Below are 17,694 nucleotides of genomic sequence, written 5' to 3'. Positions count from 1 at the left end.
CCCTATCAAGAAATCATGACAAACATATTTCAAAAGTAGAGGCTCTTAGGCTTGTCCGCAGGTAGCTGGTCTCAAGATGAAGAGTTTATGTGTCCAAAGACCAAGATTCAGGTACATTCTCCATGACTCAGGTTAGGGATATTTGCTAAACAGAAGCACAAAAGTTGTCTTGCCCAAGATGTCATAAAGAGTGACAGAGTCAGGCTGTGACCACAACTCTGGTTCTTTGATACTCTGTTAAACTGGGAAAGGAAAAACCTAAATTTTGATCCTGGATTTTAAAGTTTGTATTTCTTACTGTAAAGATTATTTCATCTCTTTCGTAGACAAAATGATGATGTTTCAGGAAGATCCAAGGAGACCCTTTGGGTCAGTTGGGGGCCTTGGTTAGATTTTAGGAAACTGTCCAAATGGCTCCATTGTTGTTTCTTCATGCCCTGTATGCCCATGTTATGACGGAGAAGAGTCAGTCTGCATGGTACATTTGTGCTTTCACCATGTGCCACTTGTGCGTGGCTTGGAAGCTCGGAAGCACACATTTCTGAAGAAAATTTCGTCTTTTTACATGCAGAGCACAAGAGTGACTAGAGATGGAGAAGCTTCACTGTGGAAATCTTTCAGGAGAAAGTGAATCTTAAGATGCTTCCTCCCCTTTTGTCCCCCCTTCCCTTCTCCTCCTCATGTCTCTTCCACGAGGGCTGAGCTATGTGACCATATTATCTGTCACCCACCTTTGGGTGTAAAGAGGCACAATTGACAATTATGCCAGAGCAGCAGTAGAAACTGGGACATGGTGTCCACCTGGCTCAGTCCCCCGTGTTCTCTGAGGACGGTACTGATGCCACCTCACCCTCACCTGTGACATTCGTCATGCTCTGTGCTCCCATTACACTCTGTAGATATCCCTGACACAGTGCATCACCGTCTTGGTCCCTCCCCTTGAACTGTGAGTGTTTTGAAGGCAAGAGCTGCATCTTAATCACCTCTACCTAGTGTCTCTATCGGATAGCCCAAGGTTTGGCACAAAGAAGGTACTCAGTAAATGTTTGATGGCGGGGGGTGGGGTACAACAATGAAAAATGTGAAGGTAGTTGGTGACAGGATTGGTGGAGAAGTTGCTCCTGGTAAAGAGAAAGGCAATCACATGTATAAAAGCATAGAGTTCCTAGTGCTCATGAGCTGAGCGTTACAAATAAATCAGCCCTCCTGGAATGGGGTGTCATGTTGAGAAATGCCAATGAATGAGGGGGGCTGGAGAGGGAGCCGGAGCTGGTGGAGTCTACCGATTGTCCAAGACTGTTGTTTGGAGGGGTGTTGCAGAGGGAAACGTGGCTGCTGCAGTCCCTCAATGGAGCGGACTGCAGGCAAGGTTTGCACTGGAATCGGAGGAATGTGTTTGTTTGCTAAGCATTAATACAGGAAAGATAAGAGAACCGCATCTCAAAGAATTTTGATACTTCTGCTTTCAGCTGAAACCAGGAGATTCAGAGGCAACAAACACGAAAACAAGGAAAACGTTAATGGAAATGTTGAACCTAGAAAAGGTTTGGTTTGAGTTTTGAAGGAACATCTGACTTGGTTCACTGCCCCCAAGTACTACTGTTATGATTTGCTGGCTATTTTTGTTCATTTCACTTGTACGATATTATCACATTGTGTTTGAAAGAGGTGGGTCTCCGGATCTGGCAGCTTAGCCCAGGCTTCCACATCCAGTGCGGTGCTGAAACCACACTACCCAGAATAGGCTTGTGCCGTGACACTGCAGACCGCTTTGCCTCAAATCAGCAGTTCTACTTGGGGAAGGTCTCGCAAAGTGTTCTGCGGAGAGTTTCCTCTGTCCCTGCATGGATGGGTAAGACTCTAATTAAAGCAACATGTAGAAATAATTTAATAAGGGATTGCCAGAGCTGATTTTCTGTAATAAAAATAATCATAAATTTTTTTTGATGGTCACTTAGGGAATTGTGCATTGCCTAAAACTCAATACCTCAATCTTTAAATATTTTGGTCCATAAGACCCCGATTTCCGAGAATCTATGGGCGTTCTGACTTGAGCTCATCCAAACTGGGCAGATCAAGCTCCGGGCGTTTACTGTGGGTGTGGAATGAAAGTTGGCACACTAAACGCCTCTCTCTCCGTCCTATAAAAGTGAGATTTCAGACCTTGCTTTTTCTTGGAGTTTTCAATCTGCATGCTGGGGCCTTATCAGAGTTCATGGGTCACCAATGGACTCCCTCTTCTGCATTTAAAGGATGCTCTGGAATGCTCCCGGATTTTATCTCTACATGCTTCTTTAAGTTCTTACCTAAAGAGTTTTCCTCCACGTGACAAAGCTGCTTACTATAAATGCCCATGACTACTCCCTGTGTATGCTGAAATAATGCATCTTTGAGTTGCTGTTTGCAACTAATGATCAAAGGGTGCCTTCCTCTTAATTAAATCACTGGGGAATTTGATGAACCTTCGCAGGGGCCCAGCGAGTGAATTCCACAAAAAAAGATCCCACTGAGTGCTCGTTAGGCAGAATCATTTCAAAAGTTGCTAATCACGTTTCTTTCCTCTACAGATTAGAACTCTTTACAGCTGAAAAGGAAGCATTAAAATAAGTATAACATTTGCAACATAGTTTTGATAACGGGGAGCCTTGACCCATGCTTAGGTGATCAGATAAACCACAGAAGTGTTAGGAAAACTAACTTGATTGAATTAAGGAGAAGGAGCTCTACATCATTAATAAGTTAACCAGCGTATTTTGGAAAACTGGACCCTCTCCCAATGTTTCTTTAACATTTGATGTAAAGCTTAATTTGTGTTTAATACAGTTTATTTTTTCTTTCCTAGAGAGACACCTCCTCTATGGACGGCCTGCAGTGCTTTATCGGACTCGATATGCTATCTTATATCACACGGATTTTGAAAGCGGTTACAGTGAGATATTCCAAATGCCGCTCTGGACATCATACACTGTTTCCAAACAGGTCATTGAGATAACAGGGTTTTATGAATCTCTTCATGTGATCACATTGTTTTTGCACTCATATAATGACTGCTTGCATAACAGAATTTTGTCTTAGAAAAGATTTTAATTGTTTCTGATAAAAAAAATCCTGTGTTGAATGTATTGCAAGATATTTTAAACTAGACTTTATGCAACATTCTAATAACTTTATGGTAATGTGTTAAATATCAAAGGGGGCAAACTAGTGATTTTAGTTTTTTCCCCCACTCTGCTAGTTATTGCCCAGTAGCTCCAGAAGTCACCAAGATTTGTTTGCTTTAATAGATTTTATTTTTTACAATAGCTTTCGGCTTATAGCAACAATGAAGTGGAAACGATACAGAGCTCCCATATACTCACACTCTGTCCCCAAACACATACAGCTTCTTCCACTATCACATCCTGGTTTTTTTTTTAAACGATTTATGTATTCATTTATTTTTAGAGAGAGAGGAAGGGAGGAAGAAAGAGGGGGAGACCAACATCAATGTGTCGTTGCCTCTCCTGCGCCCCCTACTGGGTACCTGGCCTGCAATCCAGGCGTGTGCTCTGACTGGGAATCAAAGCAGTGATCCTTTGGTTTGCAGGCTGGCACTCAATCCACTGAGCCACACCAGCCAGGGCTGCATCCTGTTTGTTTTTTCATAAAAGTTTGATTGTGGAGTTTCAGTTTTGATGAAGAGGAGATAAATTGATATCAGAAATTAGAAACATTTATTTGGCAGTTGAGAATACGTTTTTAATTTCTCAGTACAAATGAATCCTCCCACCACCCCCCACACAGCTTCTTGCTAATTTGAACTGTGTGCATGCTTGTACGCTGTGGGACATGCAGTATGTCTATGCAGTTTTTCTTTTTGTAGAGAGCAAGTCTCTGTTATTTCCCAGATGTTATTTTTTAAGTGCCTCTCTGGCATCCTATTAATTGTTTCAGCAGTGGGACACCTGCTTTATATATTGTTTTACTTAAGACTTTATCAAAAGAGTTCTGCTAAAACGTTAAGAGTTTGAACATCACTGGCTTACTGTATTTAAAAAAAAAGGTCCTTTTTATTTTTTAAGGAGTCAAGAAGATCAAAATGTGAGCTATAGTTAAAGCTAGAGGGGTTTTGATTCCCGCTGTAACAGAACGGTCTGGTTTCGGTATTTCACTGTTGGTCTGATGCTCTCCCTGTGATGACATTACTGAGCACCTCTGACTCACCATGCAGGCTGAGGTCTCTGGCATCCCTGAGCACTTGACCAACTGCGTCCGGCCTGATGTTCGTGTGTCTCCGAGTTTCAGTCAGAGCTGTTTGGCCTACAAAAATGATAAACAGATGTCTTACGGATTCCTCTTCCCTCCTTGTAAGTTACAGAGTATCAGCCTCTGCCCGTTCTAGGGGGGATGTACTTTTGTGCGGTCTGGAGTGTGCGACGTGGTAGTCAAGGCTTCAGGGGTTTCCAGGCTTTCTTCAGGGAAGCTGCTCCAGACGTAGGAGATGGGAACTTCCATGGGATCCTTGTAAAACAGGCCAAAGAAGAGACCAGCTTTCACAAACCCTATTCTCCGGGGGGATTCTAAAGTGCAAGGGGATAGTGTGTGTGCCCCCATATATCATTTAGTGAGAATCCAAAAGTGAAGGAGCAAATCATTAAGGCATCATTATTTAAATAATGTTGTGGAGGTGACCTCTTAAGAATACATGAAGCCCTTGAATTCCTTTCTCATTACCTCAATGAATTGTTTTTTCAAAGTCTAAATTATGGTGGTGAAATCAAGGACTTCTTTACATAATATTTAGTGGACCCAAAACTAGGCAGGAAGAAAAAGCACTGTAAGAATTTTTTTTTGAGAGAACTATTGAGTAACTGAGAGAGACTGAGTAGGAGAAGAAGCAGGAACTTCTATATAAAGGAAGGGTTGAGTAAGTAACAAGAGAGTAGACCCACCCACTTCAGGCTATTGGGACCATTTAGAAGACTGATTTTTAGAAAAACTGATACAGATTTTGTTAAGTAACAGAGACTGTTTGCTTTTCTCATGTTTAGACCTGAGCTCTTCACCAGAAGCTAAATACGATACATTCCTTGTAACCAATATGGTTCCAATGTATCCTGCTTTCAAACGTAAGTCCAGTATTCATCTCGTAAACTGTTACTTATGAAAAAATTTCTAAATTTGTCACTTAACGTTTCTACTTCTCCATCACTCCTTGTGTTTACCCATTATAATTTTTGAATACCTTTCATGTAAATTCTCTAGCTTTAAGCCCAAATATGAATCTGTAACAGAGGTGGGCAGGTTCTTTATTCGTTGTTTACGGTTCAGAAATTGAACCACAAGCGATGACCCAGATCATGGGGTAGAAGCCGAACTAATCCAAGCTTGTGTTTTCCTCTGAAGCTGGTGTTCTTTCTACTCCGGTGTTCGTTGCGTGACTGGTGACAAAGGGGCTTCTCTGTGCCTTGGAGGCCGAGTGGCATTTAACAGCACCTACATTTGTCATTGAACGTTCCAATAAAAGCCACTAGCCCCTCTCTCCTTCAGGATGATGGCGATGATGTATTCTGAACATTGACCCTGAAACCGAGTCAGAGCTTGCCTTCTGAATCATCAGAGGATTAGACCCAGATGTTTTTAGAGCTCTGCAAATTGTCTGAGTTTCTCTGAACACTCCTCATTTCTCTGTACATGACGTAAATAAAATATCTGTGGGTGATAGGGATGCTGTGACTGACACAGGCTGAAGGAGCCCTGGGCCAGACACTGGGTTCTACTCCCAGGAGGGTGATCACGGAAATGGCGTTTAACCTCCTATTGGCAAAACTGAAAGATGTGGTTGCATGACCTCTATGGTTTGTTTATAGATTTATGACTTCACTATCTAATGACCAAAACCAATTCCGTTTCTATTTCTGATAACAAAGAATTCATTCCTTCACCCATTTGTCCCTCCAGTTACTCATCCGTCCGTGTATTCCAACATAGAGAAAGCGTTATGGAGGAGTTCTTACCTCTGCTTAGTTCATCTGCAGTGAGCAGACCTATATGCCTACAGGAGAGGCGGGAAAGGGGGGCAGCTCTACCTGCTCCTGCCCTGGGCTGTGTTACAGGACTCTCGGGGCTGCAGTGAAGTCTCAAAGTAGGACTCACAGGGACAAATGACTGTAGAGCATCAACTACATTGGTAAACCTCCCCAACTTAACGTTGGTGAAATGGCCAACATGGTTTAGAGAAAAAAAATGTTTATTTGATGTTCTAGGTTAGTAAAGGAAGCTTTATTCAAAGGTGGAAGCCATGCTCATGAATGAAAAATTTAAGTGTCCTCTTAAAAGGTTTCTTGGTTGGTTCTCAGGCCCAAGGGAGGAATGGTTTGGAGGCCCATGTCGATGCATTTGTCATAACGGGCAGCTTCCTTTGATTTCCACAAGCGGGGGTTTCCTGGGTTTCTTTCTTCTTACGGATGCCTCTTTGACCAAGTGGTAATAAAGGCAACACTTGGTGCCGCCCTGAGGCTGGCATGGCGGAAGGCCGTCCACAGAGGGCTCACTGTTCTTCCCCGGGGTGGGTGTTTTTCTCAGCCACATTTCTGCGGCGTTGGCCTCTTGACTGTTCCCATTGTTACTTCTCTCCCCTTTTGCCTGGCTAGTAGCTTCAGTTAGCACTTGACCTTCTCTCCCACTGCCCTCTTGTCTTTATGGCAAATGCTTACCTATAGCGTTTTGGCTCTGGGGACCTACTTGTTCTCACTCAGAGCGGACTGTCGGGAGGCATCAAAAGCAGTTGCAATGCTACGAGAAAATGGCCAAGTGCTTCCCGACAGGGGGAGGGAAAAAGGGATAACACCTGTGCCTCATCACCTCCCTGGAGAACAGAGCATAGTAAGTCGAATCTAACTTTTCAGACCCAACTCATTGTTTGCCTTTCTGTGGTCATTCTCTTTTGCTTTTCTTTTTCTCCCCCTTCATTAAGCCCCTTTCCTGTCCCTCGGATTGGTCATAATGCGAAATGGATCTGGAGTGGACAATTAAATCCTCTCCAGTGGGCGACTTTTGAAACCAAGAAATGAATAATGGAGAAGAAACCTGGCTTGTACGGATTAGGAAAGGAGTTGTCCAGGCCAAAGGAATTGTAAATGCAAACGTTTAGTGGGAAACACACTGGCCAGGTTGGGGACAGGAAGAAAGCCACAAACCTGAGGGGAAAGGTGTAGGAAGTAAAGCCATGGAGGTAGGCGGGGGCCACAGAGGAAAGTTGAGATTTTATCCTAATTATATATAGTAAGAAATCATCTAGAGTGTTAAAATGGGTGCTGGGCCCTCGCCTGGTAGTTCGGTTGGTTAGAGCATTGTTCCAATATGCCAAGGTTGCAGGTTTGATCTCTGGTCAGGGCACATACAAGAATCAACCAATGATTGCATTAATAAGTGGAATAAGAAGTCCATGTCTCTCTCTCTCTCTCTCTCTCCCTTTCTCTCTTTCTAAAAATTAATAATAAAAATTTAAAAACTCTTAAAAATGGGTATTGGATGGAGTGTGTGATACACTCTGATTTACGGTGTAAAGGGATCCATTTATAGGGAGATTGGGCTTCAGGGGCCCGAGAGTCCCCGAAGGAGTCTCTGTAGCGGTTTGTTGCAGAGACGGTAGTAAGTCAGACCAGGGTGGATGCAGTGAGAATGGTGAGAGGTGCTTGGACTGGATGACGGGGTGTGTCTTGGAGGTGGCACTGTTAGGACTTGTTCACATGAAGTAAGGAGAGAAGCCAGGGATGGCCCTGAGGATTTTGACCTGAACATCTGGGTGCATGTGAATGCCATCACTATGATGGAGAAGCCAAGAGCTGGAGCAAGATGGGGAAGGAAAACCAAGCATTCTGTTTGGATGAATTTTTGCTCCACGTGATTTCTAGGTCTTCGAGTGGACCATGGGATGGGTGGCTTGGAGCTCTGTCAGGGGCTGGAGACACAAACTGGGAAACTAGCATGTCTATGAGATCATGAAAGATGAAAAAGTAGATTAAAGCCTTTTTCCAACTTCTCACAAAATACTGTACTTCCTCTTTTGTACATACTGTTCCTGCTGCCTGAAATATTCTTTCTTTATCTTGTTACCTAGGAAACACCCACTTGTCCTTCAGATCTCAACTCAGTAACCACTTCATCTGCAAATCCTTCTCTGAAGAGTCGGGCTAGGGTCAACTCCCTGCCAATGTTTCCACAGCTGTCTCTTTGCTGGCCCATGAATGATAAACACACAGCTAATGCTTTAGGATGAGTTCCTCTCAAGAATCAACCACTCTGTTGTCTCCGAGCTGGTGATGTTCGGCGTGTACAATGCACTCTAGAGAGAACCGAGCCAAAGCAAGCAGTTTTATTCATGAAGAAATGATTTTGTCTTTGCACAGGAGTCTGGAATTATTTCCAAAGGGTATTGGTGAAGAAATACGCTTCAGAAAGGAATGGAATTAACGTGATAAGTGGACCCATTTTTGACTATGACTTCGATGGCTTACATGACACACAGGACAAAATCAAACAGTAAGCTTTTCATTTTTGCTGAGTGTATATTTTTCAAATTCCAGTATGTCTCTCCACACTGTTTTTCAAAGATTCATGTACTACAAAAGAGCTGACACACCCCTTAAATCTTTCGCTCTTTGAATCTCCTTGTGATTTCTTCAGTCCTTTTGGGCCTTTGAATAAGCATGGCATTGGTGGTTGGAATGGAACCACCACCAAAATCCAAATCATTGGATTTTGTGGTAAATAGATACACTTCTCCACTCCAGGGAAGAAAATGTATCAAAAGGTTTAATTTTTTGTCATTTATTCTATAACAATTCCTGTGTAGGAAGATAATTTTCACTATTGGGGGGCACTTTTAGAATCCCTGAGATTTTCTGAACTAGTGCATCTCAGTGGGAAATTGCGTGTAGACTGTCACTGACTCTAGTTTCTCTCCTTCTCTGGGATGCTATTGGAGACATGCTAGGGTAAGAAAACGCTGCTCACAGGGAACTTACAGTCTGGTGGAGAAGGCAAGAAGATACAAATCATTTAATTTTAGACACATGAGACAGAGCAGCACAGAACAGAAAATGGTTTAATCATGATTTATAGATTAGAAAAAAATGATGTTTTTTCATAAAAATAACTAATAAATAAAAGTTATCTTACTCTCTTTCCAGTTATTCATAAGAGAAATTTCATCACAACTGCACATTAATTTAATGCTGATCATTGCTATAGTTTTTAGCCAATTATGTTATCAGTTTAATCATAATTTTGATATTTTGAAAATGATCAAAATTAAGATAATATAATACCAGGTAAGGAATTGTGATTTCTGTACTTTGTTCTGCTGGAAAAGATGCTTTTATACCTCTAATCTAGGCTGATCACTAGCACTCAGTCCTTAGTATTTCCTTTAATAAACAAGTTCTCTGCACCCAGTTCAGGATTTTACTGTGGTTCGAAAGGGCTATTATTACGGTAGCTTCAGTGGCTCCTTTCTCTGGCTCATTTTATACAACTCTGAGAGTCATGCCCCTGAAACGTGGATTTCGTGGTGACAGCCCCTTGCACAGAAATCTTCAGTGGCGTGTTGTTGCCTAAACAATAGTGCCCATACTCCACCACTTGGCCCTCAGAACTCTCCATAATTGGAATTTATAGACTTGTCTAGCCTTACCTTTCTGCTACATTGATCTATGTCCAACGTCCAAGTCTGGATTCAAGCTGTTTTCCTTTCCAGGAATATCTTATTTACTCTGCCAGGTTGAGAGAGAGGTTGGAGTCCAGGCAGCAAATACATTTTGTTCAAAGATAAAGAAGTTGGCTAGTGCTCAGAAGAGAAAAATGGTTCAGTTGAGTGGGAATTAATTTTAGTGGCCTCAGCAATATTCCCTGCTCACCACTTCAAAGGTAAAGCTACTACATCAGTTGTAATTTCCTTCCTGTCTCAGGTACGTGGAAGGCAGTTCCATTCCTGTTCCAACTCACTACTACAGCATCCTCACCAGCTGCCTGGACTTCACTCAGCCTGCGGACAAGTGCGATGGCCCCCTCTCCGTCTCCTCGTTCATCCTGCCTCACAGGCCTGACAACGACGAGAGTTGCAATGTGAGTTCAAAGAGGGCCTGTAGGCTGTGCTTACAGAATTCGTCCTTCCTTCTCAATTTAGGTTCCCCCTGTTGAACTAGAACACATTTATTACATAAAACATTTGGGCTATACAAGCAAATGGAAAGAAGGAAGGACCCAAGCAAAACTTGGCTTAACACTTGGGAACTGTGTGTTCTAATGGCTTTTTATTTTTCAGTGTTAGAGTGTGGGTTGATGTATGGGTTTGCATTTAATGTACTTCTATTTATGTGCTTGAGTCTGACAAATGATAAAAGAGCCCAAATATTTTGAGTTTTGCAAAAGGCTTGTAGATTTTGTATAAAGAAAGAGGAAAGTAGCAAGATTTTGATAATTATTGAAACTAAGTAAGCACTCGCAGGAGCTTATCATATTATTCTCGCTACTTTTGTGGATGTTTGAGAATTTCCATAATAAAAACATTTTTTTAAAAATGCACACACTCACAGTACCTGTGACCATACAACATGTACTTTCCCAATCAGAATTCATTTGCTTCCAGTTAGGAGGGTAGGTGACCCCCCTCTCAAACAGCACAGATGACTACCGATCCTCTTGTTCGCACGTGGAGGTACAACAGCAGGATGGACTCTCCCAGGCAGGCAGACAGGAGCCACGCCTCCTGCTCCTGGCCCTGCCTGAACTAATTCTGCACTCGGGGAGAAGTCACGAGTCATTGCAGGTCTCACCAATGTAATCCAGTGTCTGTGCTGCAGGGCTGACTTTGAAAGTAACAGTCTTGGTGCTTTTGTTTCATGTAATAAAAGGAGCAGGAATAAAATCTACCGAAGAGGACTTTTAGTCAACAAGCAACAACTCAAATCCCTAACTTGTATGAGGGACTCTCAGAGAAACACTGCCCTAGGCAGCCTTCCGTGCAGGGAGCCAATGACACAGGCACAGAAATGCTACATTAAAAGGCAAAGTGTCACTGAATAACTTCAACAAAGATCATCGGCTTCATGGCCACTCGGCTCCTGGACAATGGTTTCAAGTATAAGAGAAGATTGGGCTATGAATATCCAAAGCAAAATAAGGGGTGCAGGAAAAAAAAATTTAGAATATGGCCAAGAAAGCTAATTAAGTTTGGCCAGAATATTGGAAATGAGAGTAATAGTGGGAGGTAGGCTTTTAAAAAAGTCTTTTCAATTACAGTTGACATTCAAAAATGTATTAGTTTCAGGTGCACAACATAGTAATTAGATATTTATGCAACTTACGAAGTGCTCATCCTGATAAATCTAGTACCATACCTAGTTATTGCAATGTTATGGACTGTATTCCCTATACTGTACTTTATGTCCTCGTGGCTGTTTTTATAACTGGCAATTTGGATAAGGTTTTAAAACTTGCTTGAAATCAAATTTAACATAAAAAAATTGTAATAATAGTCACAGTAGCAGCAATAGTAGCTCTTACCATTTATTGAGTACCTGTGACCATCCAACAACTATGCAGGTCCTTTACGTATATTACTTATAATTATCTAGTTACCCTATGAGGCAGGTATATATGCTCTCCCTGACCTCCTCTTATTAACTATTGACCAGCCTATAGCTATTAAATGAAAGAGCTGGTTACCTGGTTAGTCAGTGGGAAAGCAGAGCTTTGGATTCAAGGCCTTTTAACTCCAAAACCTATCCTCTTTCTAGTTTATCAGATTTCCATAGTGGAACCGTGGGACCTTAGGAATTTTTCTTACGCACATGTGTTAAAAAGCCATGGAAATGTTTAAGCATGACAGCTTAATGCTGTCAATGTTGTAAGCTTTGCTTTAGGGAGGTAAATTTGAATTGAAGTAGGCCAAACACAGTGCCCAATGAATGGCCTTTGGCAAGATTCATTTCCTGGGATTGAGATAACAACTTGAAATGGGGTTGTGCTCTTGGAAATTGGAAGAGAGGGGTGGAAGGCAGTGGTATTATACCAGAAGGATCATTAAGATCTTATAAATAATTGGATGGGAGGTGGAAAAGCAAGGGAGCTGGACGAGAGATGAGTTGTTGTCAACTGATTGGCTTGACCTTCTCAATTTTGATGGGTTATAACCAAAGGGTAGCAGTGGTGCACCAGAAGAGTGTAATTCCTCTGTATAACTTGATACACTTTATTTGAACTTCAGATTCACTAACAACTTGTGGTGGGGGTGCAAAATTATTTGCAAAAAAGTAAACACATATGTTATGGAGTGAAATTTAAAATTGCCATGCATCTTTAAGGTAAAAGGGAGACTACAAAAAATATTTCAGACTGAGAACAGCCCATTTAAGGTATATCTAGGTTTCTAGGGAATACATGTTTTAATTCCTGTCAGTAGGGGGATTTGGTGGTGGGAGAATTTAAAAATGTTATTCTAAATTCAGGTCAAAGCAATCCTTTAAGTCGTCACAATTTTTTTCTCTGACAAATGAAATCCACTAAAGTCTTCATGGGTCTTTCTCCCCTTCCTGATTCCTGATTCTGCAGAGAGCTCAGAGGTGTTCCTTGTGGAGTTCATGGCCAGTGACCTTCTTGTTGTAAAACTCCTCATCCACGTAGAATCCTGTCCTTGCTTTGACGGTCACTTTAGAACTGCCAGGGCATGCATTCACAACTCAGTTGGGATAAAGTCGGGGAGAAAGACAGCCAAACAGTAACTTTTCATGGTAATAGAGACAATAAGCAAATTCATGGATTGAGCTTTTGGTTGCACGAATGTTCTAAGTTATTTATTCTTAAAGTTTTCCCTTTCCTTCTTCCCTCTGCTGGTGCACATGACCTTTAACTTGAATTTTATTAGTTTTGCGTTTCTTACTAGAGTCTCCCTCACAAATACTTCTGTGGATTGCCAGCTAACCTCACATAGAAGACATTTTTTTTCCACGAGCAACATAGCTATTATTTCCTAATAATTGTTTGGGGGCTAGATTTCAGTAGGTAAGAACCAGATGAAAATGTCTCTTGAATGAATTTGGCAAATCACTTCCCAAGGAAAGAAATAGCAAGGGACAGATTTTTCCCCTGAATTTTTATACTCCCAGCTGGCCATTATTAAAATTAAAAAAAAAAAACTTTTGCACCCCTTGTCCACACAATTGGATGACCACATTTTCAAAGGAAAAATATACTTACTGATGATTGAAAATTAAATAAACGAATTGAATATGAAAATTCTCCCAAAATATAGCTTCATGCTTACTCTGCTTACTCTGAGGGGGTCCTGCCAGGTTTGGAGACCTCCTACTTCGTTAATTACATGGTCACACTGAGGACTGGTCAGTACCGTTGTGGGTAGAGTTATATTTAGATCTTTCCTTTCCTGTGAATCCCAGAGATCTTGGTTAGCTTGGGTTAGGAGGGTGGGGCATCGAGGGTTAAAGTCCTTACTTCCCCCGTGTGCAGAGCAACTTCTTCCTATTTCTTCATTTTGCCTGGGATGCCCGGGCACCAGTTTCCTGAACCAACACCCTCGTGGTACATATTTAGCACTGGCACAAGCTGCTGTGTCTCTCTGTCCAGGTCTGTGTGGGTTGGAGCTTTCCGAGAAAACCCATTGCAGGTTCTTGGGCTTTGGTTCATTGAGAGCACTAGTGGTGAAAGTGTTGGGCGAGGGCATGTCTGAGTGTCCTCCGCCCTGGGACACGCAGCCGTCCTTCAACTTGTGAAAGACTCTTGGGAGCCATTGCAGTTCCAGGGGCATTTGGCAGTGAAATTATTTGCAAAGGTCCTCCTGCTTCATGTCTGCTAATGAAGGTAGGCATTGCTCCATACTTCTCGGAGCTCTCAGATATCATTCCTGCTCTTGACTTCCCTCAAAAGTGAAAGAAGTTATTTTTTAAATGTAAGGACTGCTTCTCCTGAATTGCTTTTTAGTTTCAACTTGGACGTGAAATAACTCGATTGGGGTGGGACATCTGATCTGATGAACTTCAACTTGAATATATGCTGATGAGGCAGTGGTTGGCAAGTAGCCAAGACAGAGATTTTCTTTCTATTTTCCATGCTCTTGTACTTCGCCCTCCCCTGGAATCTCTCTGTCTTACCTCCCAGGGAGCTGCTGAGTTAAGCCTTATTATCTTTGTGAACCAATGGAGAAACTGAGGCCTACAGAGGTCAACTAGCTTGACCAAAGTCTCACAGCTGGAAAGTGGCAGGGCCACAATTCCAACCCAGGTCTCTTGCGCCCCAAAGTGCCATGTGTGTCAGTTAAGCTCCTTCAAGTCAAACTCATATTCAGCTATCATTTCATTGCAATCAAACAGATGATGCAGTTGGCACAGCGGGTTCTTCTCAAAGACGAGGGATGCACACACATGATTTTGCGCATTGGGCACAAGCTCTTCACTTCTCTTGGGGAAGCCAAAGAGCATTCCAAATTACTTGTGTTTTGGGCTCAATGCCGTAATTTGACAGCAGGGACAAGGAACAAATGACTGAATTCTCCAAGACTTTTTTGGTTTTCCTAATTTTGATTCGTATTCTGAGAACCTGTTGAATCAAATGCCCTTTCACACTACATGTCTCGTTTATTTAGTAAAGCTAATTGCTGTTGAAAATGTGTGCAGCCAGGGGTAGGTATTTGTGGCGGGGAGGGGCGGGGAGGCCAGGAAGGAGTCGCACACCTTGGCCCTGGGGGCAGGAGTGCACTGAGGTCATTCGTGGACGTGCAGCAACCTGACCGTGTGGAGAGCCCCTTCTGGAAAATCCTGACTCCGACTGCATTCTGTCTCCATTGCAGAGCTCAGAGGATGAGTCGAGATGGGTAGAAGAACTCATCAAGATGCACACAGCTCGCGTGCGAGACATAGAACATCTCACCAGCCTGGATTTCTTCCGAAAGACCAGCCGCAGCTACTCAGAAATTCTGGCACTAAAGACGTACCTGCATACGTATGAGAGCGAGATCTAACTTTCCGCTCCTCTGCAGGGCCGTCTTGTTCACTGGTGTATATTTTTATATTGCGTTTGTATTTATTAATTTGAAACCAGGACATTAAAAATGTTAGTATTTTAATCCTGTACCAAATCTTACATATTATGCCTGAATGACTCCACTGCTTTTCTCTAATGCTTGATCTAGGTAGCCTTGTGCTCTGCGTAGAGCTTGTAATAAATACTGCAGCTTGTGTTTTTTAGTGGGAGCTTCTAAATGGTGCTGCAGATTGGAGATTTGCATGGAAGAAATACTAATTTTCCAATGCGCAGTTACTACATTTAGTCCTGTACTGTATTGACATACTGATTTTGTAAAGTTGCATTTATTTACTGTTAATTATGACAGATGTATTTAAGCCTTATAAACCAATCTTAAATGTAATAAATCACACATCCAGTTTTTTTTCTGGTTTTCTTTGGCCTTTATTTTACTCATGAATCACAGAGGAAGGAAGTCATTCAAACGTTTTCAATCCCGATTGTGTCGTGGGCAAACGCTCTCCTTAGTGTTGGGATGTGTATTAACAGTGGCTAATCCGCCTTTTTAAAAAAGAGAACAGCATATTGTTTTGTTCTCACTGTGTTAATTTTTATGGTGTCCCCCTTTTTGATCAGTGAAATGGGCTTTGGATTTCTAGAAATTAAAAGAAATGAAGAAGGAAGATGTGTCTAATAAAAGAATACATCCTAACAAAAGTAGAACAGATGATACAGGGACATAGGAGGAATCACGAAAGTGTAGGAGAAACACTGGCGTTCAGGAGACAGCTACAGACACGCACCCGGAGAAGAGGGTGTGGCCATACCAATGACAGCTGTAGTTATTGAGCAACCTCTGAGTCCCAGGCCTGTGTCTGGCACTTTATATGCCTGTCTCACTGAGAGGTGAGAAGCTCAGCAAAGACTTTATGGAAAGGGGAAGAACAAAGATGGGAATGGAGAAGAATGCTGGGATTGGGCTTTGTAGTTTGGGGTTGGATAGAAGCTTGCTAGACACAAATTGGAATATGACTCCTTGATTTAAAACTCGATAATGATATCGAGTGTCCACTATATGCCAGTACCTATACTTGCCACAGGAGATACAATGGTAAATAAGATAAACATGGTTCCTGATGTTGTAGCGCTTACTTTAAGGGGAGAAAGAGACCTTTTTTAAAATCCCCATGGTTTAGCCGTGATGTGTGCTTTGAAATAGTGAAACAGGCATGGACTGAAGGGTTGGAAAGAGATGAGCCCGGTCAATGTGTTACAGCAAAGACTTGGTTGAAAAGCAGACGTGGCCTCAAAGAAGAACGGGGACAAGAAGTGAGTGCAAGGCCAAGGCCTGGGGATTGGAAAGACCTTGGGAAGTGTGACCGTCTGAAAGAAAACAGCACGCCAGAGCTTGATAGGGACCAGGCCAGTAGATCTTCTAGACCCTCATTGTAGTATTTCACTTGAATTCTACTTAAGTGCAATGGAAAATCATTGAAAATTCTCAAGAAAGGTGTGACAGGATCTGAGTTTTCAGTCCACTGACTTTGATAGGCAATAATTACATAATATAATCTAAATATTATCCTGCATTAAATACATCTGGTAACAGAGGGTCCACCTATTCGATGCCGTAATTCTGTCTCCCATCAGAATTACGAGGGAGAAGGGTCAATTCCATTTTTCTTCATAGTTGCGACTCCTTGTTTAGCTAGATTTCTATATCACCTCAGATTGAACTCTTTTCAAAATAGGTTACACCCAAGGTTTTTGGGGAGAGCAGTTGCATATTTAGTTGTGTACCGCTGCTCTATTTTTATCCTTGGCCAGGTCGTTCTTTCTCATAAATAAACTGCATATCCAGAGAGAACATCAACCACTGTGTATTTCAGGTGAGTGGCTTTGCAGATAAACACATGTCATTAATTGTGAGGTTATTTACGAAAGTCTCTGAATGGACAGGGACTCTATTAAAACGAGGTCTGGGAGGCTATTTTAAGTTGGGGTATTTTTTTTCTTTTTAATATTGAGACCTTGGTCCGTTCGTGCTTTCATTGAGCAAGTTGACAACTGCTCACTAGCATGGTGGTCCTGCGCTGTAGATGGATTCAGAAACTGCCTTTCTAAAATGAACACACTGAGATAGTGTAAGCCAGGAAAGCAGCCACAGCACTTCTACGTGCAAAAACATTCTGAATTGTTTTTTGGAGAGTTGGCTTAAAAAAAAAAAATCTCTGAACAAAAGTGGTGTTTGGTGCCATTTGGGTTTGCGTAACTCCCCAAGAGCCGCAGCCCACAAATCCCAGATCCCGTTTTTCCTTGAGGTTTTGGGAAAGAAGGGGATGATTCCTCCTCTTTGTGTTCATCTGACTTCATCTGCCTCTCACTATCTCTTTGCTGAGTCAGGACCCAGCTGCCTCGTGGGTGGCAAGTGGTAAACGCAATGGGAATTCTCCCATAGCTTTGAGCAGAGAGGCTGTGTGGGACAGTGAGGAACAAGATTTAGATGTTTGAGTTTGTAGGCTGAGTAAGTACAGATTGCTGGAGGCCCAACTGAGATTGGCGGGATTTCCTGTTTGGGCTGCATTTCTTTTTGCGGGGAGAAGGTGATGGACTGCATTTCTGGAAAGCTCTGTCAACCATAAAAAACAGAATTGCCTAGGTATTCCATCACCA

At 42.2% G+C, this 17,694-nt stretch overlaps 1 protein-coding gene across 4 annotated transcripts in view; it reads left to right on the top strand.

Annotated features, from left to right (window-relative positions):
* The window catches only part of ENPP2 (ectonucleotide pyrophosphatase/phosphodiesterase 2), a 99,354-nt gene extending 83,909 nt beyond the window's left edge, over positions 1–15,445 (top strand). For all 4 annotated transcript variants that reach the window (XM_037048443.1, XM_037048442.1, XM_037048444.1 and 1 more), the window contains 6 exons: positions 2,843–2,979; positions 4,211–4,346; positions 5,031–5,108; positions 8,391–8,523; positions 9,951–10,107; positions 14,846–15,445. In XM_037048443.1, coding sequence (XP_036904338.1) covers positions 2,843–2,979; positions 4,211–4,346; positions 5,031–5,108; positions 8,391–8,523; positions 9,951–10,107; positions 14,846–15,016 — 812 coding nt within the window. In that variant the 3' untranslated portion in view covers positions 15,017–15,445. The remainder of the gene's footprint in view (positions 1–2,842; positions 2,980–4,210; positions 4,347–5,030; positions 5,109–8,390; positions 8,524–9,950; positions 10,108–14,845) is intronic.
* The last annotated feature ends 2,249 nt before the right edge of the window (positions 15,446–17,694 follow it).

The sequence above is a fragment of the Sturnira hondurensis genome, unplaced genomic scaffold (assembly GCF_014824575.4).
Source record: "Sturnira hondurensis isolate 20B ecotype Veracruz unplaced genomic scaffold, ASM1482457v3 Scaffold0006413, whole genome shotgun sequence".
In the NCBI taxonomy this organism is placed as follows: Eukaryota; Metazoa; Chordata; class Mammalia; order Chiroptera; family Phyllostomidae; genus Sturnira; species Sturnira hondurensis.
Note: the sequence above shows the minus strand (reverse complement) of the source record. Positions and strands in the feature narration are given on the sequence as shown.